We start from the raw sequence: 14,874 nt of genomic DNA, 5'->3' as shown, positions 1-14,874 counted from the left end.
CACGAATGTAAGGACAGTCAAATGGCATTTGCAGCTTCAATGGGGAGTTACTAAAATGTCACGAGGCACTTTTTGTGATTGTGTCCTGTCTAAATATAGCATGCCGCTGTCTGTTCTACATTTTAAACCATTTCATGCTGCCGCTCTGCTGTCTATTTTTACACTGGTATCAATAGAGAGGGTAGCGTGTGGTTTTAAAATAGCACAATATCAGTCTACGCTGCTGGGGAGAGGGTTTCAAACATAGCACTTATGAAGTAACATGGTCCAGTTTCCTCCCCAGGGTAAATAAAGCCAAGGGTTACATGCGCTTATTTTCAGATTCAACCTCGCGTTATGAAGCTGAGGAGCCTGCTGTTCACTCAGCTTCAATCCAAAGAATCTTTCCTGGAATATCTGATGTTAAAAACACATTAGATTCACAGAAAGGTTACTCCATCCAGCAGAGGTGGCAATCTCAAAAGTATAAGTACTTATTTTTTGATGTGTCTGTGAGAACATTTTAAACACCAGCCAGAGGACTTTTATTATGACAAGGGCTGGTTTAAGGCTTGGCTACTGGGCAGTTTTCTTCAGCCCAAGGCCCTTTTTTCACTGCCTAAATATTTAATATGAATATGAACTTTGAGCTCACACAACCACTAAATCTTTCGTGGCAAAGGCTATTCCTACCACACACACACATGCAGGGGCCTGACACTGAGCAGTGCTGGACTATCTTGCTACATTGACTTTTCAGAGCCCCTTAGAAACTTTATTCCCATAAAACAGCTAGCAATAAATTAAGCAAGTTATTCATACACTAGCAGCAGCACTTTAAAATCTATTCTATGAGTAACTGGAAACCAGTGTAAAAATTTAAGTGCAGGAGTAATGTGCTCAATTCTCTGGCAGCAGCGTCCTAACTGAGCTGAAGTCGTCTAACAGTCTTTTTGGGAAGACTGGATAAGAGTCATGAATGCGTTCCTTACCTAGACATGAGAGCTCTAATTCTTGCTATTTGTTTGAGATGATAAAATGCTGAGTTATTGCTTTGATGTGGCTGGCAAAGCTCAGACGTGAATCAATTAAAACATCATGATTTCTAATGATGAAGCTGAACAATAACTTTAATTCTTTCCTCCCTAAAATGATTTCTGTCTTGTCATTATCTAATTGAGGGAGATTTAATATTGTTGAGCTTTTTATTTGATCTAAGCATTGACAGAGTGAGTCTAAGGGACTACAGTCACTCAGTAAAAGAGCTAAGTAAATGTGTCATCTGCATAGCTGTCATTGGCAATGTTATTGTCATGTATAATTTGACCTGGAGGGGGCATGATGTACAACTGAATAATAGTGGCCCAACAATGTAACTGGGGGACTCCGAATGTCACGGTGATCCTCCAAAATGTACGGACCCAAGTGTAGCAGCATAGCCCCTGCCTTCAAGAAATGATGTGAACCATCTGAGGACTGTTCCAAATAATCCCACCCCTCCTACAGTCTGTCAAGAAGTATTTTATGGTCCACAGTATCAAAGACTGCACTAAGATCAAGCAGCACCAAAACTGGTAGTTTACCTGAATCAGTATTCAGATGAACATCATTCAACGCCTTTATCAGTGCAGTGTCAGCGCTGTGATGTTGTCTGAAGCCAGACTGAAATCTGTCCAAAAAGCAATTTACATCTAAAACGTTATTAAGTTGAATCCAACCAGCTTACAAGATGAGAACATTTGAGATGGCTTAGTATTTTCAGGGTCCAGGTTGCCTTTCTCTAGAAGGGGCTGAACTGTTTTCAGTAATTTTGGAAAAATGCCTCATAGCAGTATGACAATTTTCAGCACTTTCTAAGCAACTGAAAACATTACTGAATAAAGTGGTTGGCATGGTGTCAAAAGAACAGGTGGATGAATGAAGATGCTTCACTACATCCTCAAGAGTTTTAGTACTGATAGCACAAAATGGTGCTATTAGTTTTCGGTGCAGTTGCACCAGTGGTGTGATACCATTGTTTGAATTTATTGTCACTCTGATATTTTTGATCAGGGAGAAAATGGGAAATTTACACAAATATATTGGAATGTATTCCCATATTACCATGCCTATCAGAATTATCTCAGTCAGCATCAGTGCAGAGTCTCTCCCTTTTCTTTTCGAGCTATGCATATGCAGGTAGGTAGGTAGGTAGAGTATGAGTCAATAGGGTTATGGGGATGCTTTGTGTCTCTGTCCCTCTGAAGCTTTCTTGCAAATCCCACCATCCTTCCATATCACCCTCTGAGTCTTTATAATGCCATTACAAAGGTCACTTCTTTACTCCATGCATTGTGCTTACAGCATGTGCCACATGCTAATGAGATGGATCAGAAATGCTGTGATATGCTTTGATAGGCTTTCAAATATACAAAATGAAATAAAGGTAATTCCAGTAATGTAATTAAAAATTTTACACATTCATTATACACACTTGTATCAGAAAGCTACAGATACAAATACAACAGTGCTCACCAGCCTTGCCTTCTGCGTTCGGCCACATGTTGACATCACACCTTCTGTCCTTGCTTGAAATATACCCAATTGCAAGCAATGTAAATTACCATTTACATAAATAGACAGAGAGAAAGTGAACAGAAGAGTAAATCATGCCTACATGTGCGGTGACTCAGCAGGGAGAATATTAAATGGGAAAAGTTGATCTACAGGAGAATAAATATTTGAAAGCAGTACAGAATGCCTGAGAGGCTTACTGCATTATATTCCACAATATTTTGAAATGTCAACTGGTGCCTGAATTTTGTGCTTTCATTTACATAAATAAAAACATTTCCACCATAAACTGATTCAGAAAGGGCACAAACTGGTGCATAAAAATTCACCTGAATGCAAGAAATTAAATGTTTGATGCTCAAAATTTCCTAAGGGAGGACGCCCCGCCCCTGCCCCCGCCCCCCTTCTCCCAATGTTGAAATGAAACCTGGGCCCTCGGCTGCTAAAACCTGAAAGACAAGTTGGATGGCATACATACAAAGAGTCAGGAAAGAAGAAGTACTGTGGGCAAGATGAGCATGGGAAAGAAATGCACAAAGTTTTGAGTTACAAATGGGGTGTGATGGAAACAATGGCAGCACAGAATAGATCGCCCCGGGGAGACGTAGAGAGGACGCTTCGGTCAGACTTCAACCAGTCACTTTTCTTCCCACATTGGCCTTCATTTGTCTGTCAAAACAATATTTGCAAACATGAACAACTTGTTCCCAAAGCGAGAAACCACTAAGATGCGCCACTATGATGTCATCAGCATACAACCTGGAGCGACTGTACGGGGTCTTGGTTGACTCATGTTTAAGCATTTATGACCTAACAAGTCTCGTTTTATATCTCTATAATGATGTGAACCAGAAATATACAAATGTACCCCAAAGTACTCTTTTGTTGTCACAGGATAATCACATGCTTGCCTTACTATTTGAAGTGTCCCAAGGCTGAAGACAGATCGGAACATTAAAATTCATAAAGTCAAAGAAAGCTACATAGCTAATCATAAGACTTACTGTGTACTGTGTACCTTGAGCTAAAAAAAGCCTTATATAACTTTGAGCAGCAGTCTCATGTCTGCCATGTACTGTGGTGCATTGAGCAAGCAATTGATCCAGAGACATGTACTTTTGAGGCCACAGTCATATTGTCTGCCATCAGGAGACTCTTATATGTGCATCATTTTTCATTTAATCATATATTTGTCTTAAATCTACACAAAGGTTATTGGAGTGGCGAGTGCCCTTTGTTGCATGTCATACATGTCCTGTTTTCTTTCTGCCGTTTCACTGTACTGCGAATAAAGACAAAAAAGGCAAAGAAATAATATTTGAAATTACCTAAAGCAGAAATAAAGAGAACACAGCTCTCAGAAGCAGCTTAAAAGTGGAGGGTAAAGGGTGGAAAGTGTTTGCAAGAAGTATATGATTTGTCATGCAACCTTTTTTGAAATGTGAATTACCACAGGCCTATAATCCCTTTAATTAAAGCCCTCTTGCTATGGCTCAGCTACAACTGGCAACTGTGTAGGAAAAGACACATAAATCATATGTCGCCATTCTGGACTTAAAGGGGAAGTTAAAGCAAAGCTCTGTTTAGGATGGGTGGGGTTATCCATACGAAGGGATTTGCCAGCCATCCTTATGAAAAACAGTAAGCAGCGCTACCTCTGCAGAATGGTCTTAACACATGAAACAGCGCTCAGAAACAGCAAAGCAGTTTTGAAGGTTTCATCGCTTCACTCAGCAGATTTCACTGCTCTTTTTGCAAGGGAGACATTTTAGTCACTGACATTTTGATTGTCAATGTTTGGCATGTGGTGGGCTGATAATTCACGTTGAAAAGCTGACTAATTGGACACCACATCCAAAAGGCTCTCTGTCACTGGAGGCTGTCCAGAGTTAAGATGATTTCATGCAACCGAAGAGATAATTCACTTGCACATTTTGCTCAACACAGCACAAGATATTCATGTGATTCTTCTGGCTTCTGTGGCATTCCTAGTCTCAGTGATGAGTCTCAGTGTAATACAAGCTTTACCCATTCGATATTGTTATTGTCACATCTGTTCTACTAACAACAAGAATATTTCAGGATATCTTCAGCACAGATTTGAAGTGTTCTTTAAGATAAGATAAGATAAACCTTTATTCGTCCCACATTGGGGAAATTTGCAAAAACATTGTCTTTAGAAGACAAGACTGATGTCTTTTCTCTAGTTCCTGAGCGTAGACAAAAATGGACCTAGAGTGAAGAGAGGCAAATGTGATCTCTATATATTTCTCTTTCAAGCCATGAAGTCTTGTTGAACATTTGCAGAATTGTTGCCCCAGTCTGTTTCCAGCACATTTACATACAGTAAATGTATAACAGAAAGCTACGCACGAACCTCCTTGGCCCCACCATCTGCAGCATCAAAGGAGTTATCTGATTCTCCTCTGATCTACAGTGGATTTAGGATTTGGTGACGAAAAGGATCCAAAACTAGAGAAAATATCTGCTGCTGGAAATGAGGCTGATGAGAGTGGTCAAAATGAATCAAAACAGTAAAGATGCTGGTTGTTAAACCAAAACAATGAGTCAAAAGATGCTCAGAGCTCAGTTTAGTGCTACAACCTGCTGATTAAAAAAAAGCCATACATTTAAGAAAATTCATTTGGTGTTAAATGTTCAACAGCCTTTTTTTCTTAACTCCAAGATGCACAAAATTAAAATCTTTCCCCACACAATCAGTCTTTCATAATGTTGCTTGTACGTACAATAACGTGCTGTTAAATCTATACTTATCTCTAAAAAAGTGGTTTAGGTGTGGGAAACACTCAGCAGCTGTCCTGCCTTCGGGCACAAACTGAGAGAAAACACGGAAGTGATGGAGAGGACATTATGTGAAATTCTAAGGAGCCTCTAGGGAACATTACAAACCACTTACCATATTTATACCATGAAATATTCAGGCAGCGCTTTTCCCAGGAAGCACACTGCCATTCTTGAAGTTAAATGCAACCAAACTAAAAGCAACATGTGAACATATGGTTGCCTGACAAACTCAGCAGCAGCGGGACAGCAGCCTGGAAAATACTTTTTTTCATTGAGGACACTGGCACAGTGGAGCCAGTGCTGTATAAGCACCATTAAATCACATTTTTTGTATGATGCAAAGGGGCCAAATATGATAATATCATGCTCTGATTTTTAATCAGATGCAAGTTAAAAAACGAGTTAAGTTGGGGACATTGTGAAGGCTTACAGTTGTTTAATAACCACTCCACATATTGGCTAGATTTGGGAGAGGCCTCTTTCTTCCTCTTTCACTGACAGAGATAGAAGAGGAATTATTTCAGTCTCTGTATATAAAAGGTGGTGTGCCCTGGTCTTTTTTCCTCATCCTGTAATTCTGACAGTGCGAGTCTGAAAGCTTCCTTCCTGTCTGGGAAATGACATGCTAATGGCCTGCTCTTCCCCCTTCTCTGGTCCTGTATCACAGCTGTCTAATGAGAGCATCAGTGTATAAGTGGCCACTGATGATGGATGCCTTCAGTGTTATCAGCTGCAAGCCACTGATTAGTCCTAAACAAATTATCCTTTTGCTTTGGACTGAAATCTCAATCTTTCTTTGTCTGCAAATATAGATTTCTGTTCTGCATCCTTTGGTCATATAAAATCTAATTGTTTTGCAAAATGCAGACTAAAAACGTCACTTTCCGACTAAACGTTGCTGTTTTGATAGTGCACATATTCAAAGCTGCTCTGTTGGTCAGTCACTCCACTACATTAATCCATGCTGAAATATCTCAACAACTATGTGATAGATAGCAATGAAATTTTGAACAGATACTCCTAGAAGATGAATCCTAATGAATTAGGTGGATCTCTGATGCCTCCTCTAGCACCACCATGAGGTTGATGTTTGTCTTTTTGAGTGAAAAGTCTCCACATCTCCAGTGGGAATTGCCATAAAATGAGATATTGATGTACCTGCGAAGCTAATGACATCAGCCTCAGTTGTGCTCTATGTGTAGTGCTAATTACTAAATGTTACCACGCTAACAAACTTCAGAAGGATTTTAAGAAATGAATTAATATCAAATATTATTGTAAATGTAGTAAATATTATACCCAGTAAACATAAAGCATTTTTAGCATACTAGCATTAGCATGAAACCTCACATAACTGCTAGCCTGACTGTACTCTTATACTCTTGTTTTATTAGGGCCCGAGCACCAAGTGGTGCAAATGCAAGGAATTCTTCTTCTTCTTCTCCTCTTCCTCCTCCTTGTTTTTAATGAAATCACTGACAATGTGTAATATGAAAGAAATCACATGTAGTGAGAGACTCATCATCTGACTCTCAAAGTGCCCTCAGCCCTGCAAAACATTTTAAGGCCTGTCAACTTTTCGTTTCGGTTTTAAAGCCCTCTGCTTGATTTAGTTTTTCCAGATAACCATTTTTAAGCTATGCACTTCCTGATCAGCATCTAACAGCTAAAGAGTCAGGTATTTAAATTAGGAGGTGGTTGGAGACTAAAACAAAGCTAAAAGTAGAGCGAACGCTAGACTTACATTCGTCAAGTGGACAGAAACTTGACTCCAAATGATTGCTTATGCTGCTCTCTGCTAGATGTTTAAATAGGCAACTGTTTGCTGACAACTTTATAGTGATAATATGCCATTGATGTTGTAACAGATTGTACTGCTGCCACCAAGCAGCCTAAAAGTCAATTAAAACTCTCAACATCTTCCCTCTATGTGCACAAATGTTTATGACATTAACTTAGTGAGAAGCAATTGTCTGCAAAAAAGTCTGTTTTGATGACAAGCAAATGCACAGATGCATGACTGTTGCAGAAAATAAATACATTTATCCTTATTCCAATGAAATTAATAGAGATAGGAATCCCTGAGCATTAGGGTTTCTTGCCTTAGTGCATGCAGAAGATTGTACTCAGTGCTCTTCATCTTCTCAGAGTGCTGAAAAATAGTTTATAGGGTATGAACCATCTCATAAAATGAATATGTGGAATCAGAATGTTGTCTTAACATCCTATAAACCTACTAACATTGCTTAAAAGTTTTAAAATGAGCTGAACATGAATGTAAATTCTATATGTACACATTTCTGACACACTGATCATCATACAGCCGTCTCATTTCAGTTGAGTTTTATCATTCTCTAATTTAAAATGGCTCATTTCACGGAATTGCAAATGAAGTGTAAATTTAAATAAGGCCTGCCATCTGACATGCTTTGTCGAGAGTATAGTTTGCAGTTTATTTCCTTATCGCAGCCCTGAAACAGGGAAAAGTGGAAGTATCACACACAATGAGAGAGTCTGAGTTAAATCCCTAAGAAGATTTATTTGCATAAGCACACACAGCCGAAGCAGCTTCCAGTGAAACAGCTTTTGATCAAAAGTTCTTGTTGAGAGTATATAACTACTGTATTTCTAAATGTTGCAGAGGTTTGTGTCTCTATTCCTCTACTTTATTATGAAAAATATGAATTTCAATATACTAATGAATATGGTTGGTATTAACCTAAAAACCTACAGTAATACCTGGTTCTTTTGAAATGATTAAACCCTCAAATTTCCTTCTTTTCAAAATCCTGTTGGGCATTAAAACACTTAGGGATGTAAATGAATTATGGAACATGCAATGTTTTTAATTAAATCCTTAAAATTCCAGTTTTAAAATAGTCTTTGATGCTGCATCGTTCACTGCACATTCATTTATACATCACATGCTGGAAACGGTCCTACGGGACCTCCAGTTTGACAGTTTGGTGAAGTTAAAGTTCAGTTTTGCTTAGCCATCCATTACCTACCAATGTAGTGTAACAGAGAAATGAGAGTGCCTTCATGCACCATCAGTCCTGAAGAACATTTGCATAAGTCGTGTTACTTATTTACAAGTGACTAAATGAAATGTTTTGACAATGACGTTTGTCATTTAACATTATTTGCTCCCTTTGGCATCTTCACCGATGCAACAGCTGTGACAAAACAAAAGATCTTAAGAGCTATAAAGATGTAAATAATGTAATTTTCTAAAGCTAACACTCTGTTATGTTGTTGAGCATCTATTAAGACAAATCAGCAGTTTAACAGACTGTTGTGAGGCAATGAAATACACTTCCAAAACCCACATCATGCTGGAAGTACCAGAACCTAAGATTAGTTACTTATGGATATATTAATGCAAGTTTTGTTCTCAGTTGTATGTCTTGGGACCAAAAACATTTCTCACCACCGCAGCTTTACAATATGAATTTTCATGAATTTGGCACCTTCTCTGGCAAGGAAAGTTAATGTGCCTCTGATATCGGTGATGAATTTCACACCAACGTGTTGCTATGAGAAAGGTCATTGATGCTGACAGCCTGACAAATGTGACAACAAGTTTAATCAAATCATTAAAAAGCATCGTGACTCGATGATAAACATTCATACTCTCAGAAAGTTTTTCATTTTGGGGTAATGAACATGTTTTTTATGTAGCGCATGAACATTAATTGACGTATATACTTATAATAAAGGCTACATCTGCATACATTTCATGAATGTAATACAAACATTATGGCCTTATTTATCTCTAAGTTTTAATGAGTCGGTGCCACACGTGCTAACACCTCATAATGATAAATGCAAACATTTAGAAACCTCTTTCCATTACATTGGGTTTTTACCCAATGGACAAGGATTATTACTGCAGACACATGCTCAGACATTTCTTACACACATGCTAAATAAGTCACTGACAGATTTGGCTTATGACACACTAAACACTGCAATGTTTGCTGTGTTCTCCAGCAAAACCTTTGAGGCTAAAACAGATTTTGTTTTTCTAAAAGTCCACATATTATGTGCAAAATATCAGTCATAACATTGTACATATGATGGCAGCCCAATATTTGAATACCCGTCTTGGTGTGGAGCTTCCTGTAATAATCTTATTTACATGAGATACATGAGAGAAAGTTATATCTGAGATGATATGAAGGGTTTCTGTGATCTGGTTTTACTGCTGCAGCTTAAATAAGTGGCTGCTATCACTGAGGAGCACGTCTTACTAAAACGAGACTGCAACGTGTGGAGGAAATCTGAGATGAACAAACATATTCTAGTAAAGGTGTATCCTAAAATTATACCTCACTTGATCGTTACACACAGTTGTAGGCTATTTGCCATCATGCACGTGTTTATATGCACACAAGAAAGACACCAGGTCATTGGGAGAAATCGGATTAAAACAGGAAATTGTATCCCACAGACGGGTAAGTAACGCTGGAAAAGATAAAGACAAATCACCAACACACTCACACACACACTTCTTGTCTTTCTATAGTTGTGAGGACACTCTTTGACAGAATGTGTTCTCTAGCCCCTTACTCTGACCTTAACCACCACAACTAGATGCCTAACCCTAACCCTTACCTAGTTCTAACCTTTTCTTTTAAACCAAGTTTTGACCCTCAAACGGTCCTTTGAAGTTACAATACAAAACACACACACACACACACACACACACGCACACACACACACACACACACACACACACACACAGAGGTGGGTCGGTGTTACAGTCTGATAATCTAGCACTACAAACAGCCAATTATCTGAGGCTCCGTTTCTGTTCAGCCAATCAGTGGCCAGCTTGCCTCCTCTGCCTTTTTCTGACTCCAGGAAGCAAAATAAATCCATCTGTGGTGGAAGACATTTATTGAAATATACTTCCCCCTTGTGGCTGATTTTAAAATTGCAGCAGGAAAATAGAAGTAGCCTTACTTTATTTCCCTGCGTTGAAGTTGATAATGAAGACAAAAAGTTTCAACAAAAGGGATAAACAATCCTATAATCATATTGTAGGCTTGTCTAATGAATCACATTTTATAAACTGATCATGTTTTTAATGTGTAAAATCTTGATTTCCAAAGTTACTGTCAGATGAATGCAGTGAAATAAAATGTGCAATATTTACCTTCCCTGCAGGGTCATGAAATGGGAATACTCCAAGCACCGTAGATTTATGCAGTACACTACGGTAGGTGATTAAATGTAGCCTACTTAGGAGTTCACTGCAGATTCCCTAGACAAAAAATAATAAAATAAACCAATAAGACACGTTCAGAAAACAAATTTGTCCTGCACGTTTTATTGTCACACCTGCTCACTGTCGTGGGTTCCTGGCGCGTGACGTTGACCACGTGAGGCAGACATAATTAAATTATTTCTACTGTTGTTGTAGTGGGTGGTTTGTTTACCCCGCCCCCTGCTCTGCCTTATAATAAGAGCAGCCTCCTCTTCCCCATGTGGAGCCGAGCGGCCCGACGCACTGAACATGGACGCCAACATTGTTGTCATGGGCACAGAAAGCGTCGGGAAATCAGGTAAGAAAACATGTTTGTGGAGGAGAAATATTTAGTCTACATGCATGTTTCATGTTCTCACAGTGAGTGTTAAAGTAAAGAGTGTCTGTTTTTCAGCGCTGACTGTGCGCCTCTTAACTCGGAGGTTCATTGGAGAGTACGGAGATATTGGTGAGTGTTCCCCCAGTTTTACTAACATTGATTTACAAACTTATAAACTTAAATTTATAACTTTCCTTTAACATAACTTTTTGTCTTGTAGAATCCATCTACAGTCACAGCTTTATGGCAGACGGGAGGGAAAACACTTTTAATATTTGGGACTCACCTTATTCTGAGGTAAGGAGACATAACTGTCTGACACTTACTGTCACTGATCTCAGGGATTTATTTTATTCTACAGACATGCTGCGCCGTTACCAGTGCTACTCAAATTAAGTAAAAAATACTACAATGCAAATATGCTCATTAAAGTTGAGGTTCTTCATTCAAAACCAAGTACAAACTCAACAAAAGTATCAAATGTATCACCCAAGACTCCCTTTCATACTGTTATATCATTATATAATGTATATTATAATATTGTTTTATCATCACTGATACCTTAATGTTCTTAAAAAGAATAATGTATCTAAAAGATAATCAAATGCTTTGTGTGTAGAATTTTAATCTGCAAAGTCACTTTTAATTACATCTGTTTAAGAAATGCAGTTCGTTTTGATGTTATTTGATAAGCTACAGGTATCTGTGTCCTTAACAGTGTTGGCGTAGTGTAACAGTGTTACAATGTATGTTGTAGATTAACTCAAAATGTATGATTTTTTAGGACTCATCTGTGGAAACATCCCTCTTTGAGAAGAAAGTCCAGTGGGCGGACGGCTACGTTCTTGTCTACAGTATCTGTGACAGGGCCAGTTTCAACAGCGTCAGCAGGCTCATTCAGACTATCAAGGCCACTAAAGACTACCTGAACACAGACAAAGCGCCCATAGTGATTGTGGGCAACAAGAGGGACCTGCACCACAGGCGGACAGTGCTGAGCGAGGAGGGCCGGCTGCTGGCTCTCAAAACAGGCTGCCACTTCTACGAGGTGTCAGCAGCCGAGAACTACCACAGCGTGCTCATGGTGTTTCATGGGCTCATGGACAGGATGAAGGATGCCAAGCTGACCCCAAAGAGGCCTCTGGGGTTCAAGGGCATCGTGAAAAGCATGTCTGCAGTGTTTGCCAGGAGACGGACAGACTCCTTTTAGTGAGACTGTGGTAGAAGAGGAAGGAGTTTACTGTGAATCTGCTTAAAAGATGTTTCACAGTATGTATATCAGGCTGATGGATATCACAGTCTGAGAGATGTGTCACATGTTACTGGTCCAAAGGTCACAATGAGGTCTCTTGTGTAAGAGACACTACAGAAATGGGAGCTGATTTTCATTAAAGAGGTGTGGACAGACTCCAGAGAAGGGAAAAAAAAAGTTCTGGATCATCCTACAATCCCCAAATCTTCTGTGACAACTGTACAGTGTGTCAGTCTCCGCAGTCACACAGCACACAGCCTCAAAAGATGTTTTCTGGTTGCAGCGATTAGTCAGGAATGGTTTGAAGCAGCCAGGAAACCTTCAGTGAGCCTGCCCCCACACAGCGCTCTGAACTGAGAGACGGCAGCCGTGCTAGCATTGGACACAGTTTTCACATGAGTTGATGCTTTATCAAAGATCAGAGACTGAGTAGAAGATAATTTACCTGTATATAACAGACTACCACTGAACACATAATGTACTGCATCGTCCACACAGATGATACTGGGTGTAAAATAACCCCCCCCACTTCTCTGCTAGTTCCCCCCTCGGCTGAAATCATGCTAAGACTTTAGACCCATTCTCTTTTTCAATGAGGGTCTGTGAATTCCTCTCTGAAACTAGGAGTCAGTTTGCCCTGAATAAGTCCTCTAATTTGTCACAGGCCTGCTCCAGTAAACTTGTCCTGACCCCCTAAGATTAGGCGGCAGAGACATCTATTCTCCTTCTCCTCCCTTCAGCCTCTGTCGTTAGGTGTGAGGAAGATGTCCATCTTTGTGGCCATTAAGGCAGCAGCATGGGAGGGCAAATGGCAGGTAAGATGGTGCCAGCTCCCCCTCTTTTCTATTCTTGTGTGTAAGGAATCTGACAGGAACAAGGCACGGGTTAACAAAGTAAGGCTGGTGCAGTCTGGCCCCTGCAGGCTCTTGTCACAGTCTCTGACCTCACAGGGTCGCTTCACAACAGGACCCAGATTAAACGGCAACCTGACAAAGTTTTCAGTTTCACTTGCGAGAGCTGTCTTCAGCTTTACTTGAGCGGAAATCACATGTCTCCATGTGCTACCGCAGTGACACTGACACTTACAGGGAACTTACAGCAAAATATAATTATGTACTCGTGTCATATGCAAAGAATATCTTTTAGTTTGAGATTAAAAGAATTTGGTTACATTTAAGCAGGAGATGGGCTGTGTTGCCACCTTTCATGTCATTGAATGAGCAAAATTAATTTAGAATAAATAGAACCTGATTGCAATATTGTATTAGCATATTGATAAAGCATCTAAATTAGCAGCTGTTTAAATCAAACACACTTTTTCGGCACTTGCAAGCATTTTGTGCAGTTACAGATATTTTCTGACTCTTGAAATGCATTCAAGTCAAACAAAACCATGTAACAGGGTACATGGCCATTTTTTGGTTGTAAAAAAAGTGCACTTGTGAAGCACCATTAAATGCATCCTTTGTATGGTATAATGTTCTGGTCAAGTGTCATGAAAGTGCATTGAGATGTACACATCTGTAGGGACACATCTGTTGCAAATTAGCTTGATCTATAAATGCTATGATATGTACGGATAATCTGTACAAAGAATATTCTATATTTGTGTATCTGTCTCTGCAAAAACAAATTAAAGGGCAGTTCTTGGCAATTTTTCATCAGTACATTTAAAGCACACACATGCTGTTCTAACACAGACTGATCACAGCTGGAGGAGCCACTGGTTCAATGGCCTGTCTGCCTTTTTAAATGAGTGCTTTGAACCACTCCAGCTGGATGTATTTTAGTAAATTGAATCCTAGGAGTGTTGCAGCTCCAGTGATGATGTATCTGTATCTCCTACTGTATCTGGCATGTTGTGTTTCTCACCTTTTAACATTTAGTTAAATAGTACCACCCCAGTACACTTTTTTGGAGTGTATTCTGAGTCCCTTTGTAAATAGCCAGACAGCAGCTGTTCAGCTATATACACCTGACCCAGTAACATAGTATAAAAAGTCAATGTATGAATGGATCAAACACAGGAGTTTCACCCTGGAGGCTGGAATTTGAGTCCAGTGTGGAACCATATGTTAACACTGGTTAGGTTTAAGGACCAAAACTAGTGACAAGTTATAACGTTGTTGACTACTGACACCAGGTGCAAATAGGATCTGACTTTCTTAAAATTATGTCGTAAGATCGCATTAATATTGGCATACGCAGAGGACGTCAGTTTAGCAGACAGTCCTGTTGAGTGGACAGGACATATGCATACACACTGCTAAAGAAATGTGCTTCCCAAACCACCTTTGAATGTGGCCTGAGCGATTGGAAATCAATATACACTCCTTTACTTGCTGACGCCTGTAGCTGTCCACAAGCTGCGTGTTAATGCCACGTCTGAACAGGGCTGTAATGGAAGAATAAGATGAGTAAATAACGAAGTACAATATCTCTGAAAAAGTATAAAGAGCACTCCGTAAAGTTCCTCAGACACAACTTCAAACAAATACAGATCAGACAACGTGGTCACTGCTAGTCATCCTCAATAACTCAGGATTTACTGTCTTAAGTAGGCCTAGTTTTAACATTGAACACAGTCTGTGGTTTCTCTGTGGAACATGTCTGAGCAACACATCTACACTGGCATCATGAAAAGGCAGCTGATGATTTGTTGTTTAGATTTAAGTGCCAGCTCTCCTGGCAGGT

The 14,874-nt window shown here is 39.5% G+C and overlaps 1 protein-coding gene across 1 annotated transcript; it reads left to right on the top strand.

Moving 5' to 3' along the window:
* The first annotated feature begins 10,844 nt into the window (after nt 1-10,844).
* Nucleotides 10,845-13,813, top strand: LOC139201583 (ras-related and estrogen-regulated growth inhibitor-like protein). The gene is made up of 4 exons (XM_070830944.1): nt 10,845-10,907; nt 11,004-11,057; nt 11,149-11,225; nt 11,713-13,813. The coding sequence occupies exons 1-4, from the start codon at nt 10,859-10,861 to the stop codon at nt 12,136-12,138; spliced, it is 606 nt and encodes a 201-aa protein (XP_070687045.1). The 5' UTR covers nt 10,845-10,858; the 3' UTR covers nt 12,139-13,813.
* The last annotated feature ends 1,061 nt before the right edge of the window (nt 13,814-14,874 follow it).

The sequence above is a fragment of the Pempheris klunzingeri genome, chromosome 5 (genome assembly GCF_042242105.1).
Source record: "Pempheris klunzingeri isolate RE-2024b chromosome 5, fPemKlu1.hap1, whole genome shotgun sequence".
In the NCBI taxonomy this organism is placed as follows: domain Eukaryota; kingdom Metazoa; phylum Chordata; class Actinopteri; order Acropomatiformes; family Pempheridae; genus Pempheris; species Pempheris klunzingeri.
Note: the sequence above shows the minus strand (reverse complement) of the source record. Positions and strands in the feature narration are given on the sequence as shown.